The 17,728-nt window shown below is 45.5% G+C and overlaps 1 protein-coding gene across 3 annotated transcripts in view; it reads left to right on the top strand.

Moving 5' to 3' along the window:
* stim1b (stromal interaction molecule 1b) overlaps positions 1-17,728 on the top strand; it is a 223,659-nt gene that overhangs the window by 143,049 nt on the left and 62,882 nt on the right. For all 3 annotated transcript variants that reach the window (XM_073044418.1, XM_073044417.1, XM_073044416.1), the window contains exon 5: positions 4,749-4,864. In XM_073044418.1, coding sequence (XP_072900519.1) covers positions 4,749-4,864 — 116 coding nt within the window. The remainder of the gene's footprint in view (positions 1-4,748; positions 4,865-17,728) is intronic.

The raw sequence follows: 17,728 nt of genomic DNA, 5'->3' as shown, positions 1-17,728 counted from the left end.
TGGAAGACTCCACATTAAGCAGACTAATTGGTAGCAGGTGAGGTATCATGACTGGGTATAAAAATAGCGTCCATCAAAGGCTCAGTCTTTGCAAGCAAGGATAGGTCGTGGCTCACCCCTTTGTGCCAAATTTCGTGAGAGAATTGTTAGTCAGTTCAAAAGGAACATTTCCCAACGCAAGATTGCAGAGAATTTAGGTCTTTCAACATCTACAGTACATAATATTGTGAAAAGATTCAGAGAATTCAGAGACATCTCAGTGCGTAAAGGGCAAGGTCGGAAACCATTGTTGAATGTGCGTGATCTTCGAGCCCTCAGGCGGCACTGCCTAAGAAACCGTCATGCTACTGTGACAATTATAGCCACCTGGGCTCGGGAGTACTTCAGAAAACCATTGTCACTTAACAGAGTCCATCGCTGTATCCAGAAATGCAACTTGAAACTGTATTATGCAAGGAGGAAGCCATACATCAACTCTATACAGAAACACCAGCGAGTTCTCTGGGCCCGAACTCATCTCAGATGGACCGAAAGACTGTGAAACCATGTGCTGTGGTCAGATGAATCCACATTTCAGCTAGTTTTCGGAAAAAACGGGCGTCGAGTTCTCCGTGCCAAAGATGAAAACAACCATCCTGATTGTTATCAGCGAAAGGTGCAAAAGCCAGCATCTGTGATGGTATGGGGGTGCATCAGTGCCCATGGCATGGGTGAGTTGCATGTATGTGAAGATACCATTGACTCTGAGGCGTATATTAGGATTTTAGAGAGACATATGTTGCCATTAAGGTGACGTCTCTTCCCGGGACGTCCATGCTTATTTCAGCAGGACAATGCCAGACCACATTCTGCACGGGCTACAACAGCGTGGCTTTGTAGACACAGAGTGCATGTGCTTGACTGGCCTGCTGCCAGTCCAGATCTATCTCCTATTGAAAATGTATGGCGCATCATGAAGAGGAGAATCAGACAACGGAGACCACGGACTGTTGATCAGCTAAAGTCTTATATCAAGCAAGAATGGACAAAATTTCCAATTGCAAATCTACTACAATTAGTATCCTCAGTTCCAAAACGATTAAAAAGTGTTATTAAAAGGAAAGGTGATGTAACACAATGGTAAACATTCCTCTGTCCCAACTTTTGTTGAGTGTGTTGCAGCCATCAAATTCTAAATTTGTGTATATTTACAAAATACAATTAAGTTGGTCAGTAAAACTATTGAAAATCTTTTCTGTGTACTTTTGTCAGTTAAATAAAGGTACACGTGAATTAACATATCACAGATTTTTGTTTTTATTGCATTTTGGAAAATATCCCAACTTTTCTGGAAATGGGGTTTGTAGTAACTGCACTCACTTATCTTCCCTCACAACCTTCAACATCTGGCACACTGCTAGTGTCTTCCACAGTGAAGACTGATGCAAAATACTCATTTGTTCATCTGGCATCTCCTTGTCGCCTGCTATTATTTCTGCTGCCTCATTTTCTAACGGTCCTATATCCACTGTCATCTCTCTTTTACACACTTGAAAAAGCTTTCACTATCCGCTTTGATATTATTTGCTAGGTTGTTTTCATATTCATCTTTTCCCTCCAAATCATTCTTTTAGTTGCTTCCTGTAGGTCCTTATAAGCTTCCAATCTTCTATCTTCCCACTAATTTTTGCTTTGTTGGATGCCCTCTCTTTTGTTTTTACATTAGCTTTGATATACCTTGTCAGCCATGGCTGTACTATTTTGCCTTTTGAGTATTGCTTTATTTTTGGAATACATCTATCCTGTACCTTCCTCATTTTTCTGTGAAACTCATGCCATTGCTGCTCTGCTGTCATCCTTCCCAGCATCTCCTTCCAATTTACTTTGGCCAACTCCTCTCTCATACCACTGTAATTTCCTTTACTCCACTGAAATACTGTGATGTCAGACTTTACTTTCTCCTTATCAAATTTCAAGTTGAACTCAATCAGATTGTGATCACCAGTTCCTAAGGGTTCTTTTACCTTAGCTCCCTAATTGCCTCCAACTCATTTCATAACACCCAATCCAGTATAGCGGATCCCTTAGTAAGATCAACGGCAAACTGCTCTAAAAAGCCATCTCGTAGGCATTCAACAAACTCACTCTCTTGAGATCCATTTTCAACCTGGTTTTCCCAATTGAATTGCATGCTGAAACCTCCCATGACTATCATAACATTGCCCTTTTGACTCGCCTTTTCTATTTCCCGTTGTAATCTGTGGTCCACGTCCCAGCCACTGTTGGGAGGCTTGTAGATAACTGCCAATCGGGGTCCTTTTACCCTTGCAGTTTCTTAACTCAACCCACAAGGATTCAACATCTTCCGATCCTATGTCACATCTTCCTACTGATTTGATGCCATTCTTTACCAGCAGAGCCATGCCACCCCCTCTGCCTACCTCGGGTAGTAGAGAGAGTTTTTGGTACATTGGCCTTGATAAATCAAAGCATTGAGTATAAGAGTTGGAATGTTATGGTGAGGTTGTATAAGGCATTGGTGAGGCCAAATTTGGAGTATTGTGTGCAGTTTTGGTCACCTAATTACAGGAAGGATATTAATAAGGTTGAAAGAGTGCAGAGAAGGTTTACAAGGATGTTGCTGGGACTTCAGAAACTGAGTTACAGAGAAAGGTTGAATAGGTTAGGACTTTATTCCCTGGGGCATAGAAGAATGAGGGGAGATTTGATAGAAGTATATAAAATTATGATGAGTATAGATAGAGTATACACTGAGGCTAGGGGAGAAAAAAACCAGAGGACATGGGTTAAGGGTGTAGGGGAGAAAGTTTAAAGGGAACGTTGGGGGGGGGCTTCTTCACACAGAGAGTGGAGGGAGTGTGGAATGAGCTACCAGATGAAGTGGTGAATGCAGGCTCACTTTTAACATTTAAGAAAAACTTGGACAGGTACATGGATGAGAGGTGTATGGAGGGATATGGTCCAGGTGCAGGTCAGTGGGACTAGGCAGAACAATGGTTCGGCACAGCCAAGAAGGCCTGTTTCTGTGCTGTAATGTTCTACGGTTCTATAAAGCTAATCTTCTCTCTTCCTTTGCATTCCTGAGGAAGGGTCTCAGCCCAAAAGATTGACTGTTTATTCCTTTCCATAGATACTGCCAGACTTGCTGAATTTCTCCAGCATTTTGTGAGTGTTGCTCTGGATTTCCAGCATCTGCAGAATCTCGTGTGTTTCTTATTCTGGCTTCTTTCCCCTTCCTATCCAGCCCTGAGGAAGGGTCTCAGCCCAAAACATTGACTGTTTATTCAGTTCTACAGATGCTCCCTGACCTGATGAGTTCCTGCAGTATTTTGTGTGTGTTGCTCTGGATTTCCAGTGTCTGCAGAATCTCTTGTGTTAATCTCTTTTAATGTGACGGGAGCTCATTCATCTTTCCTGCGGCGAACGCAGTTGGATGAAAGTTTTAAAAATCCTGCATCTGTTGGAAATCTAAAACAAAAGTAGGAAACTCTGTAAATACTCAGTGAGTCTACCTTTTTAAGTCATTCACTTGCCGACAGTATTGTGTTATTCGAGTCTGATGCCCAATATTAGGACTCTCAGATAAAGGTTAAGGAAACACACCCCTTCAACCAAATTTAGACCTAAACCGAGATCCAAAAACATAGACGTACTGGGCAAGGCCTTGCAAATGCCTTCAGGTCTGGTTGCAACAATGTTAACAGCACCAGACTGCAGTGGTAACTGTTAAAACCTTCAGTATCGCCATGCACAGAATTGGTTACAACCTTCCATACGTCCCTGGAGCCAAGGTCTCACTATAAACAAGATTCATACATCAGGTAAAAGCTTTTGAATACAGTGAATTGGACTGAGCAGTGATGACAGTCACATACATCTGAAACCAGCAGCAGTGAGAGAGGGAATGATTGAACCCCTGCTGTTGAGTTACAAGCAAACAGCATCTCGGGGACAGACAATGCCGTGTTTTGTAGAAAGCTCAATAACTCACGCTGTGTCACTAGATGAAATGATTACAGACTCATTCAAACCACTTAAAAACCAACTGTGATACAACAGAGAGTAAACTTGAAAGTTATGGTGAAAACAAACAGCATTCCTGGGATGAAAAACATAAAATACAGGAAATGGTTAACAAGTCTGCAAGTGATATGGAAGCTGAACTGTTTGATGTTGATAACTTTCCATCAAACTATGTAAAAATTCTTTCATCAGAGCAGTACAGTTAGATAAGGTGCGTGGAGGAGCAACTCTTCATATTTTGTCCAGGTAGCCTCCAACCTGTTTTTTCCAGCGTCTGGGAATTTTCCCCCTCTCATTTCTCTCTTCTTCAGTTCCCCACTCTGACTCCCTTCTTAGCTTTTCTCCTCTCACCAGCCCATCACCTCCAGCTGGTGCCCCTTTCCTTTGGCTTTCTCCCCTTTCCTTCCCAGTCTTGATGAAGATTCTCAGCTCAGAAAGTTAAATGTTTATTCATTTCCGTAGATGCTCTCTGATCTGGTGAGTTCCTGCAGCATTTTGTGTGTGTTGCTCTGGATTATCCAGTGTCTGCAGCATCTCTTATATTAAACTGAGATGCTGTTTGCCCTCTCGGATGAATCACAGGACTGCCACTATACAGACTGTGAAATGCTTTTACATGGAATTACAGAACCACAAGTATTTTCTGTGCTGCTCTCTAACACACTTGTTTGAATGGGGTCATGTTAGAATGTAATCTCTGATGTCTGTCTAATGTTGATTGACAGGTTGGCTGTGAACAATCTCACCCTGGCCTGCTCTCTACTGAAAGTGAATGACCGAAGCCACCGCCAGAAGCTGCAGCTCAAGGCTCTGGACACTGTTCTGTTTGGGCCACCCTTGTGTAAGTGACGGTTCTCCTGGTTACCTCCCAGCTCACACTCAGGTTCAAGTTTATTGTATTCTGACTGTACGTCTATACAACCAAGCAAAGCAGTGTTCCTCTGGACAAGGGTGCACCCACAAAAAATACATCCCATGCAGCACATAAAACAAACTATTACCATAAATGAGTTAATAAAATATAATTCAAAATACATATAGTGCACAGCACAGGTAACCAGTGAACAGCTCGCTGTCCTAGTGACCAGACCGTGGGTGTGGCCGGGTATTCATTAGTCTCCCAGCCTGAGGGAAGACACCGTAACCCAGTCTGGCAGTTCTAGTCCCGATGCTTCTGTACCTCCTCTCTGACTGTAGAAGGTTAAAGAACTTGTGGGATGGCTAGTAGGGATCCTCAATAATGCTTCAGACCCTTTGCATACAGTACAGCGTTCCCGGTAACTGTTACAAGTGAGGGAAGGGAGACCCCTGTGATCCTCTCGGCAGTTCTTACTGTCCTGTGTGGGGTCTTGCAGTCCGATGCAGTACCACACAATGAATCAGCCAGACATAACAGTCTTGATGGAGCTGTTATAGAAAGTTGTTAGAATGCCAGTGAGAATTGTGTAATTGCACTCCTCACTATCTTCAAAGTGTAGATGCTGTTGTGTCCTCTTGACAGATGAGGTATTGAGGTACACGTTAGATCATCCATTATGTCCTCACTAAGGAACTCTGTGCTCTTTACCACCTCCACGGTAGTGCCACTGATGTGCAATGTGCCTTCCTAAAGTTCACAGTCATCTCGTTTGCCTTGTCCACTTTGAGACTCAGGTTGTTGTTCTTGCTGTTTGACAGTGGTATGAGAACAACACACGAGATGCTGGAGGGACTCAGCAGGTCAGGCAGCATCTCCATAGGGAACACAAAGTACACTGCAGATGCTGTGGTCAAATCAACACGTACAAAAGCTGGATGAACTCAGCAGGTCGGGCAGCATCTGTTGAAATGAGCAGTCAACGTTTCAGGCTGAGACTCTTCGTCAGGTCTTGGCCCGAAACATTGACTGCTCATTTCAACGGATGCTGCCCGACCTGCTGAGTTCATCCAGCTTTTGTACGTGTTGATCCCTATAGGGAGATGGACAATGGACAGTTCAGGCTGAGAGCTTTCATCTGGACTGCTGTCAGCAGGATGATCTATCTGATTACTTCATCCCTCTGTAGATCCCTCCCTTTGCTCTGGGATCCTGCAGCATTTTGTGGACTACTATATAGAGATACAGCACAGTAACAAGCTCTTGCAGCCCAACAAGCCTGTGCCAACCAATTACACCCATGTAACCAAATAACCTACTAACCCGGATGTCTTTGGGATGTGAGAGGAAACCCATGCGGTCACCGAGAGAATATACAAACAGCAGTGAATTGAACCCGGCTCGCAAGCTCTGTAATAGTGTCATGTGAAGTGCTGCCTCACTGTGCTGGCTAGGTGTGAATCAGGGAAAGCACTTTGCCATCTCCTGATCCGTTCTAACCACATGCTGACTCTTTGTACTGACCAGACTCTGTGAGGATGGTGTATCAGCTGTTTCCTGACCTTAAGGCCATAAGACATTGAAACAGGATTAGTCCATTCAGCCCATCGAGTCTGCTCTGATCCATTTCCCTCTCAACCCCATTCTCCTGCCTTCTCCCCATAACCTTTCACACCCTGACTAATCAAGAAACTATTAACCTGCACCTTAAATATATCCCATGACCTAGCCACTTCCATCTGTGGCAGTGAATTCTACAGATACACCAATCTCTGGCTAAAGAAATTCCTCCTCATCTCTGTTTCAAAGGGACGTCCCTCTTGTGTCCTCTGGTCTGAGACTCCCCCACTACCGGAAACATCATCTCCACATCCACTCTATTGAGGATTTTCAGTGGTCAGTGAGATCGCCCCCCCCCCCCCATCTTATTCTTCTAAACTCCAGCGAGTACAGGCCCAGAGCCATCAATCGCTGTTCATACAATAAGCCTTTCATTCTTTCTCCAGTGCTAGCACATCTTTTCTCAGATAAGGGGCTGGATACTGCTCACTGTACTCTTAAGTGAGGCCTCACCAGTGTCTTATAAAGCCTCAGCATCACATCCTTGCTGACCATTCCAGCCTGCCGGTGTCACCACGCATCCCAGCGCCAACACAGCATGCCCACAGTGATCAGCAGAATAACACACATTGCAGCAGCAAAACAACAAAACCCCCTCTTCTCCCCACTCACATGGACAGGCCGCCTCCTGGCCCCGGACTTTGCGACTTACAGTAATAGGGCCTTCAATTTGTGGTGCCTGGCCCAGACTCAGAGACGTCGGGCCTTGACCTCCAGCCCTTCCAGAGGGTCTTAGCACAAAACATTGACTATAAGACCTATTGAAGGGTCTTAGCCCAAAACGTCAACTGCACTCTTTTCCATAGATGCTGCCTGGCCTGCTGAGTTTCTCCAGCATTTTGTGTGTGTTGCTTGACTTTGAATGAGAATCACTTTATTGCCAGTATATGAAACAAGCCAGAATTGATTGTGTTCAGTGCCAAGCATAAAACACAGGACAATACCGTAACAGACAACACCATAGCAACCAACAGTTTACAAGACAATAGTGCAAACAGCCACGAGCAATCAGCAATTAGCAGAACGGTCACATGCACAAACATAAATAATCAAACTGAAATAAATGTGATCATGTGAACCACAGACCAAGGAGAGCACAAAGACCATTGAACTGATGGTGGGCAGGGACAGTTGGGGTATTGATGCACCATCAATAACTCTCGGAGACATGAGGCGAGAGATAGGCTGGAGACTGAGGAAGGAGCAGTGCCTCCAATCGCCTTTATACAGGAGCAGTCAGCAGGCGTGTCCAGACAGGTATATGTAGTTCACCACAGGTATGCACCTGAGTGAATTTTGTTGACAAGGTTCGGTGATGACGTGTAGTCCTTTTGATGATGGACACGTAGCAGCTCCCTGATGGCAGTTTGACTGCAGGGATGGGTGGAGCCAGCAGTAATTTTTTCAGCTTTTCTTCACTCTGGTGATGAACAGGTCTTTTAATGTTGATAGCTGACACCCAATAATCTTCTCTGCTGAGTGGACCACTCGCTGCAACCTGGACTTGGAGAAGGAGGCGGCGATGGGAAACCAAATGGTGATAGAGGTGGTCACAGCACTCTTAATGACTGAGTAAAATTTCATCAGGATATGCCCTGGGATGTTAAGTTTCCTAAGCAGATACAGGAAGAACAATCTCTGCTGGGCTTTCCTAGTGCTGAGTTCAACGTGCTTCTCCCACTTCAGTGTCCTGGTAATGGTCGTCCCCAGGAATTTGAATGACTCAACCACAGACACTACCTGACCATTAATTTCCAAAGGGGGCAGGTAGGCGGTTGTTGGCAGAAGTCAATCCTCATTTCCACTTCTTTGTAGTATTAAACTCCAAGTTGTTATGAGCCCACCATGCTGCAAGACTGTCTACCTCTCTTTGGTGGCAGGTCACATCATTATCAGAGATGAGACCAACTACAGTCGTGTCATCTGCAAACTTTAGGATTTTAATGGATTTTTCAATGGAGGTACAGTGATTTGTATAAAATGAGAACAGGATGTATGAAAGAACACAGTCCTGGGAAAAGCTTGTGCTTACACACATTGGATCAGACAAGTAGGAGCACAGCCTTCCTTCCAGTCATGAAGTTAGTACTCCACTGTCGGGTATGACTAGCTGGGTTAGCTTGCTGTGGAGCAACTCTGGATCAATAGCATTGAAGGCGGAGATAAAATTCACAAACGAGTCCAAATGTTGAAGAATGTAATGAAGGCACAAGTTAACTGAGCAATTTGCTGTATCAGCAAATTGTACCAGTAATGGGCTTGCAGATAGGCCAATGTCATACGTTCAAAGGCTTTCATAACTACTGAAGTTAGAGTGACTGGCCTATAATCATTGTCCAGTGATCTTGCCTTTCTTAGAAACAAGAAGGGTTGTAGCTAGTTTAGAGCAGTCCAAAACCCTGCATAATTGCAGGGAGGTGTTAAATATCGTAAAGACAGGTGCTAGCTGATCCACACAGTGCCTTAGAGTACCAGGTGAGACACCACCGGGGGCTGCAGCTTTCCTAATGTTCTGTTTCCCAAATAGTTTGCAAACATCTTTTTGCTTCACAGAAAGTATGTGGGTGGGATGGAGAGAGGGGCAAGAAAGTGAATGAGGCTGGGGTGAAGGGGCAGTGGTGACATTGGAGTGGTTGTGAAGGGGATGCGGGTAGGGACTCAGCATATCAGGATCAAAGGAATTGAGAAGAGGTAGATGTTGATTGTCCTTATCAAACCAACAATAAAATTGATTGATCTGATTGGCCAAGATAGCGGGAGGACTTGGAGGCACTTCTGTTTGAAGTTGGTAAGACTTTGCAAGGAACTCCAGATTGCCCGGCTATTGTTAAAGTCTCTCAAGCTAGTTCACCAGTTTCAGAGCTTCATTGACCTATTCAGGCCTGTATTCCTCTCTGTTTCCAGACCACCTGAGGAGGTATGATCCTTTTATAGCTCTGAGAGTCCTCAACACCTGGGTAAACCATGGCTTATCATTGTTAACTTCACAATGATTCTTTTAGGAAGACGCATATCTTCACAGAAAGATATGTAGGATGCTACAGTGTCAGCGTATTCATCTATACCACTACACCAATTTGGGTTTCAACTTCCAGACTTGATAGACCACAAGACCATAAGATATAGGAGCAGAATTAGACCTTATGGCCCATCAGGCCTGCTCTGTCATTTCATCATGGCTGATCCATTTCCCTCTCAGCCCCAATCTCCCGCCTTCTCCCCGTAACCCTTCACACTCTGATCAATCAAGAATCTACCAACTGTTGCCTCAAATATACCCAGTGACTTAGCCTCAGCAGTTGCCTGTGTCAACGAATTCCACAGATTCACCACTCTCTGGCTAAAGAAATTCCTCCTCATCTCCATTCTAAAGGAATGTCACTGTATTCTGAAGCTGTGTTCTCTGGTTTTAGACCTCCCCACCATAAGGAACATCCTCTCCACATCCACTCTATTGAGGTTTTTCAACATTCAATAGATTTCAATTAGATCTCCCCTCATTCTTCTGAATTCCAGTGAGTACAGACCCAGAGCCATCAATCAGTAACCTTATCATCTCATGAACCTCCTCTGACCCCTCTCCTGTTTCAGCACATCCTTTCTAAGATAAGGGGCCCAAAACTGCTCACAATATTCTAAGTGAGGCCTTACCAGTGTCCTATACATTATGTCCTTGCTTTTATAATCTAGTCCTCTCAAAATGAATGCTAACATTGCCCTCCTCACCACTGACTCAACCTGCAAATTAACTTTTAGGGAATCCTGTTCTTATTTCTTCTAACAAACTGCATGACCTTAACTTCCCAACATGATCATACACTTCCCAACACTATATTCCATCTGCCATTTCTTTGCCCGTGCTCCTAATCTGTCTTAAGTCTTTCTGCAGCCTTCCCGCTTCCTCAGCACTACCTGCCTTTCCACCTACCTTCATATCATCCACAGACTTGGCCACAAAGCCATCATCTGAATCATTGACATATAACATAAAAAGAAGCAGTTCCCAAAACAGACCCCTGTGGGACACCACTAGTCACCCGCAGCCAGATGGAAAAGGTTCCCTTTATTTCCACTCTCTGCCTCCTGCCAATCAGCCAATGTTCTATCCATGCTAATATCTTTCCTGTAATACCATGGGCTCTTGACTTGTTAAGCAGCCTGATGTGGCACTTTGTCAGAGTCCTTCTGAAAATCCAAGTACGCCTCATTGACTAATTTACTTCCTCAAAGAATTCCAACAGATTTGTCAGGCAAGATTTTCTCTTAAGGAAAGCATACTGATTTTGGCCTATTTTATCATGTGCCTTCAAGAATTTAAGTGACAGGTAGAATATAGTGTAGGGAAGTGTAATGTCATGCACTTTGGTAGAAGGAATAAAGGAGTTGACTACTAGTCAACTCCTGGTCACCTCATTATAGGAAGGATGTGGAAGCTATGGAGAGGGTGCAGAGGAGATTTACCAGGATGTTGCCTGGATTGGAAAACAAGTCTTATGAGGCAAGGTTAGCAGAGCTGGGACTTTTCTCTTTGGAGTGTAGAAGGATGAGAGGGGAGTTGATAGAAGTCTACAAGATTATGAGAGGCATAGATAGGGTGGATAGCGAGTACCTGTTTCCCAGGGCATGAATAGCAAACACCAGAGGGCATATGTACAAAGTTAAGGCAGGGAAGCTTAGGAGAGACATCAGGGTTAAGTTTTTTTACACAAAGGGTTGTGGGTGCCTGGAATGACTTGCCAGGGATAGTGGTGGAGGCTAAAACATTAGGGGTATTTAAGAGCCTCTTGGACAGGCACATGGATGAAAGAAAAATAGAGGGTTACGGGGTGGTGTGGGTTTAATACTTTTTTTAAAGGAATATATGGGTCGGCACAACATCGAGGATCGAAGGTCTGGTACTGTGCTGTAGTATTCTAGTGTCTAGTAAATGGGGAGAAAATTCAAAAATCTGAGGTTCAAAGGGACTTGGGAGTCCTTGTGCAGGTTTCCCTAAAGATTAACTTCCATGGTGAGGAAGGCAAATGCAATGTTAGCATTCATTTCAAGAGGACAAGAATATAAGAACAAGGGTGTAATGCTGAGGCTTTATCAGGCATAGATCAGACCACACTTGGAGTATTGTGAGCAGATTTGGGCCCTTATCTGAGAAAGGTGTGCTGCATTGGGGAGGATCCAGAGGAGGTTCATGAGAATGATTCTGGGAATGAAAGGGTTAATGTATGAGAAGTATTTAATGGTTCTGGGCCTGTATTTGCTGGAGTTTAGAAGAATGAAGGAAGATCTCATTGAAACCTATCGAATATTGAACTGCCCAGATAGAGTGGATGTGGGGAGGATGTTTCCTGTGGTGGGAGGATCTATGACTAAGAGGGCACAGCCTCAGAATAGGGGAACACCCATGTAGAACAGCAACGAGGAGCCGTTTCTTGAGCCAGAGGATGACAAATCTGTAGAATTCATTACCACGAACATCTGTGAAGGCCAAATCATTGTCAAGTCATTAAAGCAGAAGTTGATAGGTTCTTGATTGGGCAGGGTGTTGAAGGTTACGGGGAGAAAGCAGGAGAATGGGGTTGAGAGGAAAATGGATCAGCCACGCTCAATGGTGGAGCAGCCTCGTGGGCTGAATGGCCTAGTTCTGCTGCTGTGGTCTAAGTTTATTATTAAAGTGCATATACGTCACCACATAGAACCCTGAGACTCATAGTAAATAGAAAGAATCATCATGAAACAGCACAGCAGACGCAGACAAGCAACCAGTGTGCAAAAGACAACAAACTGCAAATACATGAAAAAATATTATAATATTAATATTAAACGTATTGTAAATTAGAGTGATTAGGAATCAGTTGTGTTGGGGTGAGTGAAGCAATGTAAGACATTGAATGGTTTACAACTATGATAAAATAGACTCTTGACCCCATGATCTACCTTGTTAAACATAACGACCATAAGACATAGGAGCAGAATTCAGCCATTCGGTTCATCAACTCTGCTCCACCATTTGATCATGGCTGATCCATTTTCCTCTCAACCCTGCTGCCTCCTCCTTCCTGTAATCTTCCACACCCTGACTAATGAAGAATCTATCAACCTCTGCCTTAAACACACTAAATAACATGGCTTCCACAGCCAGCTGTGGCAATGAATTCCACAGATTCACCACCCTGGCTAAAGAAATTCCTGCTCATCTCCGTTCTAAACAGACATTCTACTATTCTGAGTCTGTGCGCTCTGACCCTTGTTTCTGATCTTGCACCTTTTTGACTTTCTGCACTGCATTTTTCCTGGAGCTGTTACACTTTATTCTGCTTTCTGTTGTTGTTTTACCTTGCTCTAACCCTAACCCTAATGCAAGAGAAGCTTTTCACCATGCCTTGGTGTAACAGTAGTAATCTAATTCACCAAAGGTAAACGTTTCCTCTTCTAGTCCTGGTCAGTGAATCTGATAAAAAGGGGTAAAGAGCCCAGCTGATGCATCCACTAGTTAATGGAGGGACATTTGACTATTTTTCTCACAGCCAATTGTACTGAGTGTTGTATTGGAAAACTTTGTTCAAACATACAGACGTCAGCTTTTCTCAAATAACAGACCAGCAGCTAAAAATACAGTTCCTCATCTCACTGCTGCTTTGAAAACAGGAAGAGCTAATCTGGTTTTAATCTCAGCCATATCCCAGCTGATTAATATTTCCATTGGCTCTCAATACAGTTCAAGTTTATTGTCATCTGACTGTATGTATATACAACCAAATGAAACCACGTTCCACCAGACTAAACGTATATCAGACACAATGCATAAACCAAAAAATGGCCATAAACATGTTAATAAAATATAATTCAAAATGTATGTAGTGCACAGCACAGGTAAATAGTAAAGAACTCGCTGTCTTAGTGACAAGACTTAAGTGGTTGCAGGGTATTCAGTTGTCTCACAGCCTGAGGGAACAAGCTGTTACCCAGACTGGCAGTCCTAGCCTGATACTCCTGTACCTCCTTCCTGATATTAGTAGGTCAAAGAAATTGTGGTATGGGTAGTAGGGATCCTCAGCAATACCTTGAGCCTTCATCTGCAACTTGGTAGATTCATAGTGATTTACAGAGCTGCAGAAGCTGCCCACGAAGCAGGTAAGGTGGGAGCAGCCTGGGCTGCCAGTCCACACTGCCCAGAGCGAAGGCACCTCCAGCTCTCTCTGCCAATCTCCACTGCCCCCCTGCCAAAGCAGCTAAGGCACTTCCGTGCTTGGGAAGAGAGCTGGTCCAGGCTCCAGTCCGTTACGTGTGATATATAAAGCTACTGAAATCTACCGGGACAGGAGAAAGCAAAGAAAATACCACCCGTGCTGAGGATGTGTCAGGAGACAATCCAACTACATAGTTTAAATTTAATTAGCAATATGGAACCATGCCAGGGCTGAAGTTCCACACACATATATTCCCACCTGACTACTGCTCAAACTGTTAACAAATCCTTCTGTGCCCGTTCTCCTCTCATACGTGGCCAGCTCCCTCCCATCCCCGAGGAACACCTGTGCTACTGACTTCAGCCACACAAACACAGAATCCGAGACTGTCATTACAGAATAGTACTGAGGCAGGGTCGCACTGTGGGAGGGAAGGTACTGAGGCAGGGTCGCACTGTGGGAGGGAAGGTACTGAGGCAGGGTCACACTGTGGGAGGGGGGATACTGAGGGAGGGTCACACCGTGGGAGGGGTGGTACTGAGGGAGGGTCACACTGTGGGAGGGGTGGTACCGAGGGAGGGTCGCACTGTGGGAGGGGGGATACTGAGGGAGGGTCACACTGTGGGAGGGGTGGTACCGAGGGAGGGTCACACTGTGGGAGGGGGGATACTGAGGGAGGGTCACACTGTGGGAGGGGGTGATGAGGGAGTGGCACACTGTGGGAGGGGTGGTACTGAGGGAGGGTCACACTGTGGGAGGGGTGGTACCGAGGGAGGGTCGCACTGTGGGAGGGGGGATACTGAGGCAGGGTCGCACTGTGGGGGTGGTACCGAGGGAGGGTCGCACTGTGGGGGGGATACTGAGGCAGGGTCGCACTGTGGGGGTGGTACCGAGGGAGGGTCTCACTGTGGGGGGGATACCCAGGGAGGGTCACACTGTGGGAGGGGTGGTACTGAGGGAGGGTCACACTGTGGGAGGGGAGGTACCGAGGGAGGGTCACATTGTGGGAGGGGCGGTACAGAGGGTGGGTCACACTGTGGGAGGGGTGGTACTGAGGGAGGGTCGCACTGTGGGAGGGGTGGTACTGAGGAAGGGTCACACTGTGGGAGGGGTGGTACTGAGGCAGGGTCACACTGTGGGAGGGGTGATACTGAGGGAGGATCACACTGTACAATGGACGGTGGTGTGTCAGCTTTTAGAAAAAGTTGATTTAATTCAAAATTAAAGCCTGAAGAATGGTGATGATGACAGAGGAAGGTGTAGGATAGAGGTGATGAAGAATGGTGATGATGACAGAGGAAGGTGTAGGATAGAGGTGATGAAGAATGGTGATGATGACAGAGGAAGGTGTAGGATAGAGGTGATGAAGAATGGTGATGATGACAGAGGAAGGTGTAGGATAGAGGTGATGAAGAATGGTGATGATGACAGAGGAAGGTGTAGGATAGAGGTGATGAAGAATGGTGATGATGACAGAGGAAGGTGTAGGATAGAGGTGATGAAGAATGGTGATGATGACAGAGGAAGGTGTAGGATAGAGGTGATGAAGAATGGTGATGATGACAGAGGAAGGTGTAGGATAGAGGTGATGAAGAATGGTGATGATGACAGAGGAAGATGTAGGATAGAGGTGATGAAGTGCAGTAGTTTTCTTTTTGGAGGAAGGCTGTTTTGCCGAGTTGTGTTGAGTCTGTGCTCAAGTAGCAGCAGTGGCTGGTGGCTTGCCAAGGTTTGTGCCTGCAACTTTTACTGGGAGCTGGGACGGATTTCTATCGCTGTTAACATCAGTAAGTCCTCATCCACCTGGTACTTGGCCCGGGATGACTGGGTGAAGTTTTGTGGCGAATCCTTGGACTATAACTCGGACAGTGGAACATGGACAGGGAGGTGTCAGTGCTGGAGTTCACCGCACAGACTTCCCTGGCTGTCCGGAGGAGACTACCGTGCTTTCCCTCTTCATGGAAATACTTTTTGAAAGACGGATAAATCTTATGACTGAATTAATTCAGCAGCATTTTGATTTCTGATTGTGTGGGGCTCTAACATGGCTGGACCTAGTTTGTACAGAGGAGCCATAGTTTCAGGTGAAAGAACTACTGAAGAGCCACCACCTTTCAGACTGATATCTCTAAAAAACATGGTGTAATACGATCTCCCTTTATCCTTGATTCATGAGGGGACGTAAGCTCTCTTGGTTGTGTATGTGGGTGGGCAAGAGGGCAGTATTTGGATCGGTAAGATGCACCGGAAGTCCCTTTTCTACCTACGGTCCCTTAGAGACGTGTCCCTGGCCCTGAGTATGGGGATAAATGTGGAAGATCTTTGTACCGGTAGAGCCTGCGACTGGCCCCATACAGAGGGCGACCCTCGATAACATGCACCTTCACCTCCTGGAAGTAGACTTCCTCCCTCCCCTGCATTCTGAGGTGAGGTTGCCAGTCACCCGTGTACTGTTCATGGCAGATGGAGGTCGTTTTGGGCCTCTATCATGAGGTATTCATAGAGTTGGAACGGCCGGGGCTGCTGAGCAGTGCTCTCACTGAAGGGAGCATTACCGGATCCGCTGGGCTATGCCCCAGCCACGATGCATGACTACAAGGAGTACTGGCATATTCGTAAGAATTGTCCTAAACGCCAGGATGCTAACTCCACCATGGTGGCACAGCAGGGCCTCCCAAATTGCATCTGCCTCCGTTGCTCTTCCCTCTATTGTTGCTCCTTACCCTGAGGCAGAGGGTGGCAGGGACAAATGCAGCACAGTTGGCAAGGAGGCTTGGGTTGAGGTAAAGGGCAGGAAGGTAAGAGGAAGGAGAAAAATCTCCAGGCCTGTCTGCTGTGGGAGGAGGAGCCAGGACCTTCCCCTGGAGGGCACAGATTTCTCTGTGGCTCAGCAAGGGCCTGGAGAAGCCATGAGGGAAGATGTGGTGCTGAGGACCTCCCCATGTCGGAGGAACAAAAAGGAGGAGATGTGCATTCACTGATAGGGAACCAACTGAAGGGGAAGATTTACCCCCACAAAAGGTTGCATGCTCAGGGGACGCAGACAGCATAAGGCCGAACCTGCTGATGAATGGATGAATCTGCCTGGAAATGTGTGATCTGTCCACGTTTTCCTTAAAAAGGGGAAGGATTCAAAAATGGTTGGGAGGGAGCAAATTCATTTCAAGGAGCTCCTGAAAGTCCATAGGAGTGCATAGGCACAGGATAAGGAGGCCCATCCTGCCAGCCAGGACTTTGTCAAGAAAATGTAACATAATCCTCATGAAGGTCACATTAGCGAGTATTAAGACCATAAGACATAGGAGAAGAATTAGGTCATTTGGCCCATTGAGTCTGCTCCACCATTTCATCATGGCGAATCCAATTTTCCCCCTCAGCCCCAAACTCCTGTCTTCTTCTCATATCCCTTCATGCCCTGATCAATGAAGAATCTGTCAACCTCTGCCTTAAGAACAGAAGACATAGGAGCAGGAGTCGGCCATCTGCTCGTCGAGCCTGCTCCACCATTCAATAAGATCATGGCTGATCTGGCCATGGACTCATCTCCATCTACCTGCCTTTTCCCATAACCCTTTTCCCCTACTATGTAAAAATCTATCCAACCTTGTCTTACATGTGTTTACTGAGGTAGCCTCCACTGCTTCATTGGACAGAGATTCACCACCCTCTGGGAAGCGCAGTTCCTCCTCAAATCCATCCTAAATTTACTTTCCCGAATCTTGAGGCTATATCCCTTAGTTCTAGTCTCACCTACCAGTGGAAACAACTTTCCTGCCTCTATCTTATCTATCCCTTTCATCATTTTATATGTTTCTATAAGATCTCCTCTCATTCTTCAGAATTCCAGTGAGTACAGTCCCAGGTGACTCAATCTCTCCTCATAGACAGACAGACAGACATACTTTATTGATCCCAAAGGAAATTGGATTTTGTTACAGCCGCACCAACCAAGAATAGTGTAGAAATATAGCAATATAAAACTATAAATAATTAAATAATAGTAAGTTAATCATGCCAAGTGGAAATAAGTCCAGGACCAGCCTAT

The sequence above is a fragment of the Hemitrygon akajei genome, chromosome 4, assembly GCF_048418815.1.
Source record: "Hemitrygon akajei chromosome 4, sHemAka1.3, whole genome shotgun sequence".
NCBI classification, from domain to species: domain Eukaryota; kingdom Metazoa; phylum Chordata; class Chondrichthyes; order Myliobatiformes; family Dasyatidae; genus Hemitrygon; species Hemitrygon akajei.
The sequence above is the reverse complement of the archived record's forward strand: the minus strand, read 5'-3'. Positions and strand labels throughout refer to the sequence as shown.